The following is a 16,040-nucleotide window of genomic DNA, read 5'->3' on the forward strand; positions in this document are numbered from 1 at the left end:
CAATCACAACCTTAGAATGTGATGCGTCCCTAAGGATGATGCGTCCCTATCAATTCGTGATGCGTCCCTATCAATTCCCATTGAAATATTGGAAAGTCTTACGTGCGGGTCTGTAAAAACTCAAAACTTAACCCTTTTGATTCCATGGACTTATGTGAGCCAGATTCCAGATATGCTTTGCATTATCGCCTTCTGTGTCTTTCATTTGCCTTTGCAGCAGTTCTCTCCCAATAAGGCCATCCCGTCCAGCAAACAGGGATACAAGAGCTCGCCAGATGCTCTGTGATAGCCATGCCAATTTGTTTAGTATTTTATGCAGATGTGTCGGTAGCCACCGCCTCGCTCGTGAAGACAATATTTATAAACAACGGCCAACTCAACAAAAGTGGTTACTGAGGAATAAGTGCAGTGCAAATCTTTCAAATCGGTAAAGTGGCTTACATCCACATGCTGATTGATCTTCTGTAAAAGATGCCTTGTACGATTATCTATCAGAAGCAGAGCTGAAATAGCAAGACTGAGAGAAGACAAATCACCAAACAGCACCGCAGCTGAGCTGTAGGCTGTTAGTATGTTTTGCCATCGGCTGACTTCTATGTACTTCTTCACAACAAAAAGGAAACTTTTTGGCCGCAGAAACCATTCACAGAAGCAATATCCGGATTTCTTTAGGTTTCCGCCCCTTGCATATGAATTTAAATTGCTCACGGCAGTTTCTTTTAGCGCGAAGCAAAAGATCTCTTTAGCGCCCAAAGGTAATCTAAGCTTACGTGGCATGCTTTGAACTTCCAGCGGCATCACCATTAAAATGGCTTTCCCCTCGCCAGACTACCCCAATGGTTCAGGGATGGAGGGGTTTAAAAAATCAAGAAAGCCTGAGAGCATTAGACATACTCCAAAATGATGGCAGGATCCGCAAGTCCAAGCTTCAAAGTTTACTGGGAGCAATGTATTTAAAGTTCTAGATGATCGAGGAGAACTGTAAGTGGGAGCCGCAACTTGGGCAAAGGCGTCTACCATCTTTTGCGGGCGTTTTATCTCGTACGATAAACTGGCTATTCCGTGATCAACCTCTCAGGGTTACTTCCCCGAACAACCAACGTCGATGATCCAGATAATGGCGGCTGGAAACTTTCGGTAGAGTGGGTTTAATAGCCTAGAGCCGCTTGGCATGTTAAACTCTGGGCTACCGTTACGGTTACCACCCGGTCCTCCTTATATTTTATGCCGATTGGTCCAACTTACACCCTACATCGGGAGATTTACGTGGCCCGCGGACATCAAACACGCGTGTAGTTACCGTATCCAGCTAATCGGATTTACAAGAGGTGTAAAGTCGCTAACTGTTGTGCTACCCCGCGTGTCGACTCAATGTCCTGTGTCTTCGCGTGGCTCATGATTCATGGAGAAATGTCCACAAGGCAGGAATAGTCGCTGTCAGAAAGGGTCGACACGAACGACCGCTTCGGTTTCGTTTGCTGCTCAATAAATCTCGCAAAAACCCATCCTCTTCGTCTGATGTAGCTTAATTCAGAACGTAGAGTCAAAAAAAGCTTACCCATCACCAATACCCAACTTCAGCCGCGTTATGGAAAACGTGGAGTCCGTGGACGCCGTAACCGAACTTCAATATGCCGCTTCTATGCCGACGACGCCCCGCCCCAATCTGTCTCTTTTTTCCACAGGCGACAACAAAATGTGAGATCAATCAAAAAAACGGCGATATGCCGAATGTACGGCTAGTGCCTAGGCCGTCTCAGGTTGCCAACTTAACTTTATCTACAATCTTTTGACTTATTCACCAGTGTGGGGAGCAATTACAGGCGTGGGCAAGACGAAATCGCTGATCATGAGAAGAAGCTGGGTGCATACAAGCTTGAGTATATAAGGCAGGTGAGATGTCTCCTGACACATGATGTTAGTCCATGTCGACAAGTAGTCACTTTACCTCTTCCTCATTTCTGGCTCCATTTTAATCTACGCCCTGTAAGACAAGTAAAGATGCCTTCCATCAAGTCTTTGCTTGTTGTGTCTCTTTTCACAACTGCCCTTGCAGCACCACTCAGCGCTTACCTTGACGGCCTGAACAGCACCAATGTTACTGCTATCAGTCGTCATCAGCCCCACTCTGAGGAGCTCAAAGAGTTTGCAGACCTCAACTCTCGCGAACTGGAATCTGCACTTCAGCAAAGCAACGATGACTCGGAATATGACAAGGTCATGACACGTAATATTCGTGCCGAGTATCTTGGAGAGTCGGAAGAAAGCGAATTATCTCGTCGCGACGACTACGGAGGGATTGAGGGGCGTAGTGTTCTCTCTACCCGTGGCAACAACAAGAAGCCATCTACTTCGTCGTCTTCCTCTACCTCTTCTCTAAAGAAGGAGAAGGCAAATAAGAAGGCCGATTTAGACACCACTCGCAAGTTACAGGCCCAGCAACACCAAGATGCCCGGTTAAAGGAGAATAAGGAACGCAAGGAGATCATTGATGCTCGGCTCGATGAGAAGAATGCCAAGACTAGTAAGGAAAGGGCTCAAGCTAATGCTGAGAAGAAATTCGAGATCAACGAGCTGAAAGAGGTGAAGCTCGATAACGCCAGGGATAAGGCCAGGCTTCAGGCAAAGAAGGATCAGCAAAACCAGGATCTGGCCAAAATCAACGAGAAGCTAAGACAGAACGGCGGTCGCAAAGTCGTCGACGTTCCAGACACTCGCCCAGTTTACGATTACTCCAAAAAGCCTGAGTACAACTACAAGGCAAACAACCCCAATACTTATTACGATTACTCTAAAAAGCCTGAGTATAACTCTAAGGCATACAACGACAAATCATACGATTACTCCAAAAAGCCCGAATACAACTATAAGGCAACCAATGCCAACCCTTATTATGACTCTTCGAAGGATTACGAAAAGCAAAAGCAAAAGACCGAAGCAACTATTCGGGAGGAGCAAAAACAGCGAGCCTACGAAGAAAATGGGATTCGAGCCGCGCAGAATGACAAGAAAAACACTGATGTACTGCTTCGTGAACAAGAACAAGCTCGAAAGTTTGAGGAAGCACGAATCCGGGACGCTCAGAATGACAAGCTGAAATTTAAGGCTTCGCCATTCGAGCAAGTCACAGGGGATGAACGAATTCGCAAGGCCCAGGATGAGAAAGTATACACTGAAAAACTGCTTCGTGAGCAAGAACAAGCCCGAAAGCTTGAGGACAAGCGAATTCAAGAAGGTTATTATGAGAGGCAGAAGACAGAGGGCCTTCTTCGCGAAAATTTCCAAATAAAGAATCAAGAAGACGCCAACATCCGTGCTGCGCGACAGGCAGAGTACGAGCGTGAGAGGCAGCGGGAGTTGGAGAGGGAGAGATACAAGTATGGGCCTAAGGCATAGGAACTCGCTGAGGACTCGGCTTGAGTGAAATATCTAGCTTGAAAGTGATCTGAAAAGTCTGGAGTCGTCTGGCATCACAGGAACAATCGTTTTAGGAATATCTGACTTACGATTAACAAGTAATATATTTTATTAACACGTCTTTTGTCTATTCATAATCTTTGGTTTCGGAATTAAACCGATCCTTACTTGTGCAAACTTCAAGCTGTCAATGTGAGGATATGCTGTTTGACTACAAGCCCTTATCCATGTTGTTTGTTGCGCCTGTTCCTGAGACTGTCATGATGGAGATCCCAATGTGTCTCAGCTCAACTACCGTCCGGGGTTCGTGCGATTGTGAGGTGTTGACGTGAGAGAATAAACTAGATGGCCTTAATTAAATCCATACCTCGCAGTCATCCATCCTGAAAGTTTTGATGAATTGCCGAAACACGAGTTCCAAGCTTATTGGCCAAGGTGCTGTCCAGTCGAGGATCTCCCCGTGAGGATGGTGTATGCTAAAGGTGCAATCGACTGCTCTAAGCATGGGCTCTTGTTGGCAAGGTAGTTTCGGATTGGGTAAGGTAATGATACTACTACAAGCGCCAATGTAGCAAGGATCAAAGGCCCGTTTAATCGCTTACCAATTCAACATCCAAGAATTAGTTTTTGCAAGCTTTAGTACCTTGTGTTGTAACGTAGCTTGATGTGTCCTTAAGGACTAACAAATCGTATGCTTGGTGTTGATGTCAGGCAAATATGGAAGCTCAGGCCCCCAGGTTTTAGCTCTGGTTCCTACTTTGGATTGCGATGTGATGTGTGTACAAGGGTTCGAATCCTCCAAATATGGGGTGCCGATCACGGAAATGTCGGGCTTCCAGCATTGGCTTGTGCCAGCAGATAAATTAAAACTTTTTCGCGGTTTGTTTTCTAATATTCAGTCAATTTCACAATGTAATGGAGCCTCAGGAACAGAAAGGCTGGCAATTGAAATGGGTTGCATTGAGATTGATTGTGTAGCGGGTTGTAGAGATTGATAACAGAATTGAGAACCCTACCAGAGCGACATCGTTATTACAAATCAAACACAATTGAGTGATTAGGACCGATCTACCAAGGGACACCATACGCAGGGCTGGTAGGGTAGGCCAGTCAGTCAGTGCTGCGCCGCGAAGCTATTTCTAACGATACCTAAGGTATGTGGCGACCATCCCGGATCGGCAACTTCAGTGTCTATCCTCACCTATTACAGACGTCAAAACCGGCTTGCAGTCTCTGGCAGACACTCTGAGGCGAAAAGGCGCTCAGGAATGCGGCGCAGTGGCACATGCATTGGGGCAAACCAGGGCCGCACTAGCGCACCAAGGATCACATTCCTGACAAGTATTACGTCGACATCGATGTGGCACGCCTGGCTACAATTGCAGCAATCCCCCTTTCTAGTTACATCAGGCAGCACTCAACTTTAGGGTCGGGTCGTTCCCGCCGCCATAAAGGATGGACGTCCGCCAAGTTGAGGCACCCCTCGGCACCGTACATTTGTTTGTAGCTAGAAAGGACTTGGATTTGGATTTCAGCAATACGCGATCGACTACTCTACGCGATATCATGACAGGAATCGTGTAAAATGACTATTTCAAAGTCGGACCGCAACGAGACATCTCTTGACGCGACCTCGCTCATGGATTCGCCAAAGGCCAGCAGCTATGAGGCAACCGCAACCACAAAACCATTTGCTCCTCTGCTGGTAGAAGATAGGCCGTCCACTGGTAAAACCAAGCATGTGACACGTCAGCTCACAGACTTCAGCCAGACACTATGGAGTAAGCGGGCATGGAAGGAGGCTCTATTCGCAGCCGTCACAGACCTCATAGAACTGAATTGGATTGCAACCATTACCTGGTTGTTCGTCCTAGCCTGGCTTGCCGGGCTTGGTGTCCTACTCAGTTATATAGTTATGCAGCCCGCAATAATGACTGGCTCAAAGAGTTCTGCATGCCAGCCAGATGGCAGTTTCAGCATATTTGCCGATCGGTATGATTTCTGGGCAGCGTCTGGCTTCTTTCAGATCACCATGGCATGGGGCACTTTAACATTTGCAAATGCCAAGTTCGTTGACGTTGCGTGGGACGTGGTAAGTACTTCTGAATAGTCGATTAGAGAAAACTTCGCGACTGACTTCATTTAGATTGTTGGCAGGGGAGGCCAGGCTCTTCTCGCTTGGGTCTCCTGGAATATATTTTCCGACTATGTTACGACGTCTATCGAAATGAGCCCCGTAACTTACAATACCTTCTGGGCCATCTACCTTCAGGAACAGCCGACGTTGTATTCCACATGGTACTTGATACGTGACTTCAGTCGGTCCCATAGACTTCAGTCGCGAGTTGCAATGGTTTTCATGGTAGTCGTTGCCATCTTCGTTCTTCTTTTTCCTACGTTTAGCGGCGCAATGACTGGATATTTGGCAAACAACAAAGCTTTCGTGAGCGGATATGACGGAGAGATGCTGAAGTTTTCGGATTTTGACATGATTACCTATGTCATCCATGACGGATGGAGAGTTAATCTGGATGGAGACTACCCAATCGTATTTCGCAGAACGGCTTCCACAGGTAATTTCAAGGTTTTGCGTCCTTATGCAGTAGTTCGCTTGTTCCAAAAGGCTGACAACCGAAGTTGACCAGATGATTGGTGAGATTATGGGTAACTATGTCCCTAGTACCTGGTACAACAGTTATAACCCGATGAGCTGTGTCACCGAGCCATCGTATCGGGACGAGGGCATTCGGAAAAACTGGGAAGAGCGGAATCCCTTGAACACAAGGTGCTTTATGCATGCTAACGTTTCTAACTGTGAGTTGGATTTGAAGATTGTTCAAGCAAGCGCGTACACTGACATTTCTTGGCAGACGTGAAAGAGTATGGTTTCTTCGGGCTGGAGGATAAAACATCAATCTGGATGAACCAGACTCTCCCAGCTCCGACTTTAAATATTTCGGCTTTCTACATCCCAGAGCCCTACGATGAAGTTCTGTATGGGCGGAATTGGACTGATCCACGAACAAATTCAATGCCTTTTTTGGACAAAAAGCGACTGGCTTATAGTTACAGCCCCGGGAACCAGACGTATAGTCTAAATCATATCGAAACTTACGGCAGCTGCCAGCCGGTAAGTGAGATAGCAGCAGGCAACGACTCGGTTCGGGAAACTTATCAATGGGGCTTTTCTTACATACAACTGTTTGTCATGACCATCCTATTGGTGCTGTGGACCATTGGCGTGTCCGCCATGTGGTTAAAAGCACACATGACCATGAGAATGCGGGGCGGCTGTGATAAACCCATGGGTTTCAAGGGCGTATTGGAGCTGGCGGCAGCTATTCAGAAACAACTGCAAGAAACCAACCCAAATGACCTCTCACACGACCAACTTTCGGAAGAAATCAAGAAGCGTCTCCGCGGCGGAAGCATCCAGCTGGAGAGAGAAGAAGCAACAGCAATGTATGGTTTGTGGAAAGGGCTGTGGGGATGGGTCATTGAAAGGAAATGGTGGTTCACAACACTTCTGGTTTTCGCCGGATTTGCAACATTGATTTACATCAGCCGTTCGATAAGCTGGTTCTTTATACCTACGGCTGCTGTGTTGATTGCAGTAGTCGTCGGACAGTCAGGGAAAAGCCGAGCAATGCTAACACTTGCTTGCGTTATTTTGGGAACGATTGTATTTGTGGCTGTAGAATCTGCATTGTACCAACGAGAAAGATATTAGGATGGCTTTGAGAGCACATCAGACTATGAATAAAAGAATATGACCATTCTTATGAAGTACAACCGGCAGATATAAGTACGTGTGAGAAGTCTTCCAGACGATAAAAGCTAAGTCCAGCCAAGTTTATAAGGGGTATACGGTTCGGCAAGGATCTTGGCATTTCTTTTGAAAGGTGTGATCTAGCAATGACTAAACCAGAAGAAACAGCCAAGGCATACATTTCAAAGCTTGGGTCGATTTGCAAAGCTTCACGCACAACATCAAGCATGTAATACAAAACAGGAAAGGCTCATCAAATAGGTTTCATGCTTCAAAGAGTGAATTATCATTATTCGTCTATCTGGTACGTTATGTAGTAGAATACTGCGGATTTCGTCTCGTGCTGTTTGCCCGTGTAGTACTTGTCGGCGACACAACGTCGCTAAAATTTGATATCTGCTTCTGCAGTGCTGTCGGACTTTGCGTCCATGAGTCACTCATAGCCGATACCGCTGTGTCCTGTCTTTTTGGGGGCGGACGTGGTGGTACTGCGGCTGGTGGTGGGTTCGGGGAAGTATCAGCGAGTTCGTAGCTTTCCACGTGCTCTTCTTCTCGCGCTGATGGCCGGTAATATGTCATATTCTCTCCTTGGATGGAGTTCATACGGGGCCATTCTGATGCCCGCGAATACGCCGGAGCGGGCTCTTCCAGCTCTGCTGGTCTTGTCGCGAGGTCGCCCTCGAGCTCCATATGGTTGTCAGGATTGGCGTGGTGGGCGGCTGGATATCCGGCGAAACGAGTCGTGGATGACTTGGAATCGGGTGCGTCGCGCTTCTCTGATCGGGGGATGGACCTGGAAGCCCCGGCGACAGAGTTGTTAACGTTCCGCTTGCGATTCTTCATCCAGAACCAGAGAGCGACCAGAAACACCACAGCCGCACCGATTGCTACAGGAATGCCAACCTTCAGGCCCAAGGCCGAACCGCCTGTGCTGCCCGTGCTCGTGCCGTTACACGATGTTGATATGTGGTCTGGTAAAGTGCCGTTTGCAACTTGTGGGCTGAGCCAGAACTTGCCTGCCTGGTAATCAACATGTAGGTAGTTTTGAGAAAGAAAGACACCGCCAAGTATAGGCACATTGTTCCCCAGGTCGCTCATCCCTGAGCTCACTGTTGCGCTGATATGTGTGTTGTTTGTCACGGCGTATCTGCCGCGAGAGTCGGTGCCGCGTTCATGGGTAACCAACTCGTAGTGAGGAATCACGGTGGTGTAACCATTTGTCAGCTTAATGGTTAGTGTACCAATCTTGGGCTCTAAACTGGCCGGGTAGGTAGATTGACCAAAGGTAGAGCCATTGATGGTGGAAGTGTGGTTCGTAAAGTTTTGGAACCGGGAGAACATGTTCGGCGTGAATGTGAAATCATTCTGGACGGTGTCGATGCATGCAGATACTCGGGTGCCCACGTCGGTGAAGAGGGAATGGTCGCCGTCGTCGTTAGTTAGAATAATATCAGCGATAAGAACCTGCAGAGGGCAGTTTACAGGCGCCCCTGCTCCCCACATGTTGAATTCGGTTTTTTTCGTCTCGTTAAATCGTGCTTCATTGAGGCCGCCGAAGACAATCTGACCGTCGCGAGGGTACAGTTCTGATGTCGAGCCATAATCCAAACTCCAGCTAGAGGTCGGTGCGTGTTTCTGTTTAACAAGGAGGCTGATGGTGGAAGAATCAGGACCAAGGGCCAAGGCGCTTTTGTTCATGGAGTCGAAATCTGCCCAAACCTCGAAAGGATATCCGTAGGTGACAGCTGGGCCGTCTGTGAAGTTGGCAGTTTCGTATCCATGAAGCACCGTTGTTATGCCATCAGCAGGCTGCGCATCAACCGTTCTGTGCGAAGAGTAAGCAAAACCACCGGCCCTGTCGCTCAAAAAGGTGACACATACGTGACATTCCAGTCCTTGAGGTTCAATACCTGACTGAAAGATCCTTTGGTTGTGTCGTACACACTACCAGATGCTCCCTGGCAGCCAACAAATGCCAATGTGTCTTGTTGCGGACAGTCCAAGATATTCCTCACTCGTGTGTTGTTCAAAATGGTCGACATTCGCATGCCCTGCACTTGGCCGCCAAGTGTGACCTTGACGCCACGGTTGGCACCGATGCCATTCGGAAAGGTAACATTCTGCGGGGAGAGGAAGTCAATACCAAACGAACACACAAGCCAACCAAACCCACCACGACACCAAAAGAAGAATAACAAACGAGGCGTGAAAAGTGACGAAATGACTCGCGATTCTTCTTACTTTTATGGGTAAAACTAATGGGTCGACAGAACAGTCGTCGGCCTTCGTCGTGGGATAAAAGACGCTGGCCAGCATGAGCGCCGCCCAGGGCTTTGAAAGCAACAACATCACGAGTAATCGCGATTTGGAGTCAATACACTTCTCAATCGAGGCATGACGGGCAGCCGGCCGTACAAAGTTTGACTGAGCCTTCGCTTTTGATGGCAGGCCGCCCCTTTTGAGCGCTCTTGTCTGCCCACCATCCTGGAAGAAAGCAATCTGAGAAGTTGAAGCCCTGCTGTTGCGCAAGGTTACCTAGCCGGAAGTGGGAGACAAAACCCACCCAGAAACCCCCATGTTATTAGAAGGGGCTCACGATATTCCACTTTCGTAACTCTATCCCCGCTTCGACTGCACCTGGGCGATTCCATGTGTTGCACAGGGCATCCTCCTTGTGACTGCTTGGTTTCTAGATGTGCTCAGCAAGGAACTCTGTAAAGGTGACAAAGTTCACCGGTAGGGACCATATAAGAGAAATCGGACGAAGTCCTATATAAACATGGCAATTAAAGCCTCTGGTGATGCTCAGTTCGTTCAGTTGGCGTTGAGCAGTGGCACGACGACTACTGTTGCTGATTGTGTGCACTAGTCATGAACCTTGTTCAAGGAGCCACCAGTACCTGCAGTTCCAGTTCCTTGGCGCTCGGGCGTCAGGGTAAGATTAGGGTCGTATTGCAAGCATTTATACGGTCGCAAGTGCGCCTGGCGAAGCGTTGCAAGGCGCATCAGGCCGCGTTCTGAGTGTTGGCAGCGAATCGCTCTCACCGACCCTGTGGCCTGGGCAACCCTGACGAGATCTGCGCAACAACATCGCAAATGCCGCGATCAGCGCTCATATCAACAGGATTTATTAATCAATCCTGTCTCAGTTAGGTTGGCACAAGCTCAGAAGCTAACAGTTCATAGGGCTATAAAGTCCAGCGCTAAGACTGTTACTCATGGGTTCATCTGTGCTGCCAACATGCCAGGACAAGGTTCTCATCACGGACCGAGTTTGGCCTCCCTTGTTCAAGTCTGACATACCATGCTTGAACAGGGATATGGTTTCTCTCGTCTTCGGGAATCCTAGCGGCCAAGGTATGTGGGAGGACGTTGATCCGATCCTTTGGTCGGGTCAGAGCCGTGCCAACTACTAGTAGTAGTATGTTCTCCGTGGTCTTTTTCAAAAAGGTAACCCACTGCGGTGATATGAAGGTCGGCTAAGTTGATTAAGCGCGAGTGAACAATTTGCCACTGCTGCCGTAATTCAACCAAGCATATCGAACAACACGCGCGAACAGGGGCGTGATGTGGTTCCAGCTTCCCGCGGGGACCGGATAGTCAACCGCACTGCTGCTAGCGGATGGTTCCGAGAGAATTACGTTCTCGATAAGATTGAATCATTTCATTGACGCCGCTGAGTTAGCGTTGGAGAAGTTGTGCACGTGGTCGCCGACTTCCCGACATCGCCGAAGCCCATCGGCATCGGTGAAATATACCACGAGCCTACGGATGATGAGACAGAGAGCTCTTCGTTCGCATTCCTACGTGGCGATACAACTCAAGTATGATCTCCGCCAAGGCATCTTCTCAAATGCTCTCCACGGTCCCAAAGACCTGGCGACCCCAGAGCTGGGTCCGCAGGTTATTTTCTCGATGGAGAAACTATGGGGAAACGAGCGTGTGCACGAGCGCTGTGGTGTTCGATGCCACGCTGATCCAGAAAAGCACCAGTAATGGTTCGCTTAATAGATGGAACAGTAATTTGTTCGGACATTGAGTTGTGTTTTGTGAAGATTCTGCAAGATTGGTCACGGTGAGTCGAATTGCTTGTTTGGATTATTGATACCTTTGGACGCATGGGAGGCCGCTTTTTGGCTGGCATCTCGTTCAAGCCAATGCTCTTTTCAATTCATAGTGCATTCATGGTAAGTAAATGTAGACTGTAGAAAGTGATCCAGACATGTTTATATAGGGGTTAGACTGTTCTAAAACAGTAAGTTCAAGGGTGTTTTGTTCTGTCTTGATCTCGATGAAGATGTAGGGTTACGGCTTCAGGTCACGATAGCAGGCGCATTGGCTGGTGGTGGTTTGAGTGGGTGTCCACCATAGTACTGGATTTTCGCCGCCCTCGCATCCACAGTGCATTCGGTTCCATAGGAACTGCAAACCTTTGATGGCTCAATGGTCTAGTGGTATGATTCGCCCTTCGGGTGTTGTGTTCGTCACATCCCTTGCGCACAGCGTGAATGGGCGAGGTCTCGGGTTCGATCCCCGATTGAGCCCTGCATCAAATTCTTTTGTTGAATTGATATTTTTGGTTTTTTCCTCAATAGATAGAATTTTTTGAATGCTTTCCCTCTATCTACTTTTTACTATTTATCTGTCTTACATCGTGATGACCAAGAGCTTCTCCTGTTCTATTTATTATTGAGGTGTTAAAGCCGTTTCTGAAAAATGTTCGACTAGGCGATACAGGCAATCAATTCTAGCATGAATATATTATTTCCTGACATCCCCAAGGTGGAAGGGATGCGTTGAGAGCTACACTATCTGGTAAACGCCCTCGTTTACGACTGCAAAAGCATACGATACCCCAAAGTTTAATTTTGCATCAAGCTTGGCAATTAACTTTTCAATATTAGCGGGAGACAGACTGTATCAAGCCCAATCTCAAGCAAGCTCTTGAGTTGCCTACATCGTTTCGCCTCAGAAGGAGGGGCTACTGTCCTGCAAGACGATACCTATTCCGCGGCCCTAGTGCCGAGTCGGCAGCTCATGCAGGAACACAATTGCCGGCATCTGTGCTTCGAGAGCAGCCCTTGGGGCATGGGGTAGCTGGACGAAACTGCCAACTGAAGAACCCATCCGTCTCATTCGTCAACACGGGCCCAAGCAAGCCAGTCTTGCGGGATAGGTTAGAGGACTGGTTAAACACTTCCCTTGAGGAAAGGGTGATTTGGCCCCAACCCATGTCGACAAGAGAATCGATGCTCGTCCCATAAACGTACTCCTTGAAGCCTGCCCAACGAATCGCCGATGCGCACATCGGGCAGCTCTCAGCGTTGGTATACAACGTCAAATCAGCAAAGGCAGCGAGAGACTCGGCCGGCGTCATTTTATACCGCCCTTGAGGGTCGGTGAAGACGGCAGAGCAGTTGTTGATCGCCACCATCTCACCTGATATTTTAAGCTTCAGCATTAAACCAAACTTCTTTCACAGGCCAGGTAGTATGTATATACGGTTGCTTACCGTGAAGCGTCGGGTTGCCCGAGAGGTAATTGTTGTTCGCGCCGGAACACACCAGTTCCCCGAGACCGCCAGCCGTATGGTTTACAATAACGGACCCGAATGCCGCGAATGGACAGGGACTTGGCAGAGCTAGGTTCGCTTGTCGCATCCAATGTGCGCGTATGGTGTGGTCAATCCTATCGTCTGTCTTCCATTCCGTCCAATCCGGCGGAACCGGCGACGAACACTGCGGTGTCGAACTGCCGCAGTCAAGTCCATGCTTCTCTAGATGTTGCTGCTCCTGCTCCGTGTCGAAGAGTTGACAGCACCACCCAACCGACGAGAGCATCAGGAGGGCGAGCGTATGGACGCTGGTAGAAGGTGCGCGCATGTTTCACGTAGTCTGTGAGGCGAAAGCTGCGACACGACGATCAAGATGCAACCGAATGAGGCCTAGATGGCGCCAGTTTGGGAATAGCGGATGAGGGGTCTACCAATGTGCGAGCGTGACAAACTTGGGGGTCAGTGCGAAATGCAGCTCTCTTGTTGCCGTCCAGGCAGTTTATGTGTCGATTTGTGCCTCAAGTTGTGGGGTTTGTAAAGCTGCCATAGGTAAGCGGTATCTCCCTGATATATGCGGATTATGAGGTACCTGGTGAGAAATTCGGGGTATTGAAAACCTAGAGGTTGGTTTGGATCAAGCGAGGCGTATATGGCTGCGGTAAGTCATCGTCATGGATTACTATGTAGTATGCATAACTTCATTCACTGCCCCACATTTGATACGCACCTTGGCAGTGCTTCTATCATCTTTTCAGGAAAAAGGAAGAAGCCGTCATGGTACCGTTTGATACTAAAGACCTAGATTTTGGTATCAAATCAGACACCCTCTCGGCCTCAACAAAGGCCTGAAACCTCTGCTTCTGACATTCATGGGGAATTATGGCTGCATCTAGTCCATGATAATCATACAGCAAACGATGAAACAAGGTTTTTAATATCTGGTATCTATTCAATTACTAAGAAAATTGGTATCGCAGGCGCTACACATCGTTGCATCGTTGTCTTCCGCAATGCGAGCATCGCTCCGGATTAGGGTGTTCCCCCTTTGTAATCGCCTGGCCATAGTATCTGGCATCTAGCTGTTCAACATCGAAATTCCTTTCTTTTCTCTCCAACATTTCAGTCTTGAGGCTGTAGTTTGTTTTCCCGAGCCCATAGGGGTTGTCCGGGGGTATCCCGTATGGGTTTGTAGATCTCCATGAAAGGTCATAAGGCTGAGGAGCCGCGACAGGAAGTTCGACGACTTTAGGTTTTGGTTTTGGCCCGCCGTATGCATGCATGTCGCGGTGTTTTATTGATTCCCCAGTCTTTGGTGGAGGAATTGGAGGGCCCCCAATATGATCTCGTACGTAATTGTCGCTGAACTGCGGTGGGCTGTGGCTCCGGCCAAACTTTTGATATCGGCCCAGCTGGAACGACTTGTCGTCGGTTGAAGAGCCAAAGCTGTCTTTCGATTTCTTTGGTGAGGTCCACCTGAACAGCTTGAGCCCCGGGAAGAATTTCTCTACAAGATTGCGAATCATCGGTAGGCATGCGCAGACGATAACCACGCCAAGCTCAACAGTGGTCCACCAGACTACAGGAACATAGTCCCACGTTGGGTCGATGGAGCTGCCGAATACCGCTAGAACTTGAAGTCTGATAATGGTAGAGATGAATCCGACCGAACCCAGGAGGAAGATGATTGCGACTGAAATTTTCTTGTTGCGGTTCATCTGAAGGCCAGGCAGCATAGCTATCGGCAATGCGAGGATGATTAGGTCTTGAAGGATGGCCAAGGCCGAGTTTGCGTATGCGAGCTGGTTGATGTCAAGGCAACCGCCAGTGTGGATGTCCTTGTTCCAAAACAGCTCGATGGGGTGGCAAGAGAAGATGGTAAGGAAGCCGATGACAACCTGTCCCACCACGAGAAATCCGATGAGTGAGTAGGCAGCTATCCGAAACTTTTTAACGGTGAAAATTCGAAGATAGAAGACGACGAGCGATAGTTTTGCGAAGAGGAGGACAAAAACATAGACGATCTCGGCGGCATACAAGAGGCGCAAGATTTCCAGTAAACCACCGGGCTGGAGATCGTAAAGGTGAGTCCCGAATCCTTTGCTGGCCACTGCGGGTTACCGTAAGTACCATCCTGTCCTCGTTTGCATTTAGCATTGGTGACTTACTTAATATGACAAAAGAAAAGGGTGCGATAGCGATTACCTGGTGGCGACGTTAGCTCTCCGATCTTGCATACCCGGAAGGCTTGTAAAACTTACAATCGCAGCTATAATCAAGACATCGTCTATACTCCACGTCTTGGCCAGGCTTTTTGCAATAAGACGTAGGCCAATAGCTACTACTGCGGATGTGTAGACAACAACAAGAATCGCAAGCATCTTTGTAGTTTGAGACTCGTGCGGTAGGTTACACTGCGAAGCCTGGAGCTTTGCAAGATCTTTATCATCATGTTAGTTTTTCAATGATATGGAACGATTCACCAAGATGAAAAGCGTGGGCAACTTACCTAAAGAATCCTGCATCGTACAGTTGGCAAGTATACAGTTCGCAGTCAGTGGGCCAAGTTCAGAGCTTGCACATGAACACGTCGTGTTTGTCAAGTCACAACCTGCTCCCGTAATGCCCTGGACAAGACAGTTTATCTACGTCATCTGTTAGCTCACATCAACCAAACCAGTCAAGGGGATCATATTACTCACACCACATGTTGAGATATGGCTCAGGTCCGGTAGTTGCCGTTCAACCAGCCGATGCTCAACCAGGTAGACGCCTCGTCCATCCGCCCCCATCACTCCGCTCATCGAAAGCGCGAAGACGATCCACCCAAAGCCCCAGAAGGCAACCGGTGATGTGAATGACCGCATGCCGACCATATGATTCTTTATCGGTAACAGCCGCTCAGGAATCCATGGAACCAATCTGCCAACCGAGAATGACGACTGAGGTATTAGTTCGAGGTTCGATCAGAGATATCGAGTCTCCAAGACGCCACACGGGGCGGCATGTAAGAAATTTTTCCAGAGTTTCGGTAGAATGAACTCAAGGGCTTCTTGATTCAAGACCATTGGGAACGGGACCTCCAGCTTCGCCTCCTCGGGTGGTGGGGGGGAAAACGTCGTTATCAACCCCTTCCGCAGGAACCCGTTCACCGTTGCGTCTTGACACATCAAGGATAACCGGTCTTGCTTCAGATGCCAGATGGGTTAGAAGAGGGTTGTAGGAGGGGGGTCTGAAAAGGGGACAAAGCTTTCTCCTCGCTTAGCTCTCTCTTGTCTTCAGCGCCCCAATCGGGTTATTTGG

General features: G+C 48.5%; 5 protein-coding genes across 5 annotated transcripts; 2 read left to right on the forward strand and 3 right to left on the reverse strand.

Moving 5' to 3' along the window:
* Nucleotides 1-2,001: 2,001 nt before the first annotated feature.
* CTRU02_201479 (uncharacterized protein) lies at nt 2,002-3,396 on the forward strand (the record flags this gene model as incomplete). The annotated part of the gene is made up of 1 exon (XM_036732583.1): nt 2,002-3,396. The coding sequence occupies one exon, from the start codon at nt 2,002-2,004 to the stop codon at nt 3,394-3,396; it is 1,395 nt and encodes a 464-aa protein (XP_036575700.1).
* Nucleotides 3,397-5,056: 1,660 nt separating this feature from the next.
* CTRU02_201480 (uncharacterized protein) lies at nt 5,057-7,147 on the forward strand (the record flags this gene model as incomplete). The annotated part of the gene is made up of 3 exons (XM_070203863.1): nt 5,057-5,509; nt 5,564-5,990; nt 6,288-7,147. The coding sequence occupies 3 exons, from the start codon at nt 5,057-5,059 to the stop codon at nt 7,145-7,147; spliced, it is 1,740 nt and encodes a 579-aa protein (XP_070062445.1).
* Nucleotides 7,148-7,495: 348 nt separating this feature from the next.
* CTRU02_201481 (aspartic-type endopeptidase) lies at nt 7,496-9,535 on the reverse strand (the record flags this gene model as incomplete). The annotated part of the gene is made up of 3 exons (XM_036732585.1): nt 7,496-9,011; nt 9,068-9,306; nt 9,428-9,535. 3 exons carry the CDS (start codon nt 9,533-9,535, stop codon nt 7,496-7,498), a joined length of 1,863 nt encoding a protein of 620 aa, XP_036575702.1.
* A 2,686-nt stretch (nt 9,536-12,221) lies between these two features.
* Nucleotides 12,222-12,846, reverse strand: CTRU02_201482 (cytidine and deoxycytidylate deaminase zinc-binding region; the record flags this gene model as incomplete). Its single annotated transcript, XM_036732586.2, has 2 exons — nt 12,222-12,625; nt 12,699-12,846. 2 exons carry the CDS (start codon nt 12,844-12,846, stop codon nt 12,222-12,224), a joined length of 552 nt encoding a protein of 183 aa, XP_036575703.2.
* An 874-nt stretch (nt 12,847-13,720) lies between these two features.
* On the reverse strand, nt 13,721-15,604 carry CTRU02_201483 (integral membrane protein (CFEM domain-containing protein); the record flags this gene model as incomplete). Its single annotated transcript, XM_036732587.1, has 5 exons — nt 13,721-14,847; nt 14,906-14,942; nt 14,999-15,177; nt 15,247-15,382; nt 15,440-15,604. The coding sequence occupies 5 exons, from the start codon at nt 15,602-15,604 to the stop codon at nt 13,721-13,723; spliced, it is 1,644 nt and encodes a 547-aa protein (XP_036575704.1).
* Between the last annotated feature and the right edge of the window lie 436 nt (nt 15,605-16,040).

Source organism: Colletotrichum truncatum (genome assembly GCF_014235925.2).
Source record: "Colletotrichum truncatum strain CMES1059 chromosome Unknown Contig_0001, whole genome shotgun sequence".
NCBI classification, from domain to species: Eukaryota; Fungi; Ascomycota; class Sordariomycetes; order Glomerellales; family Glomerellaceae; genus Colletotrichum; species Colletotrichum truncatum.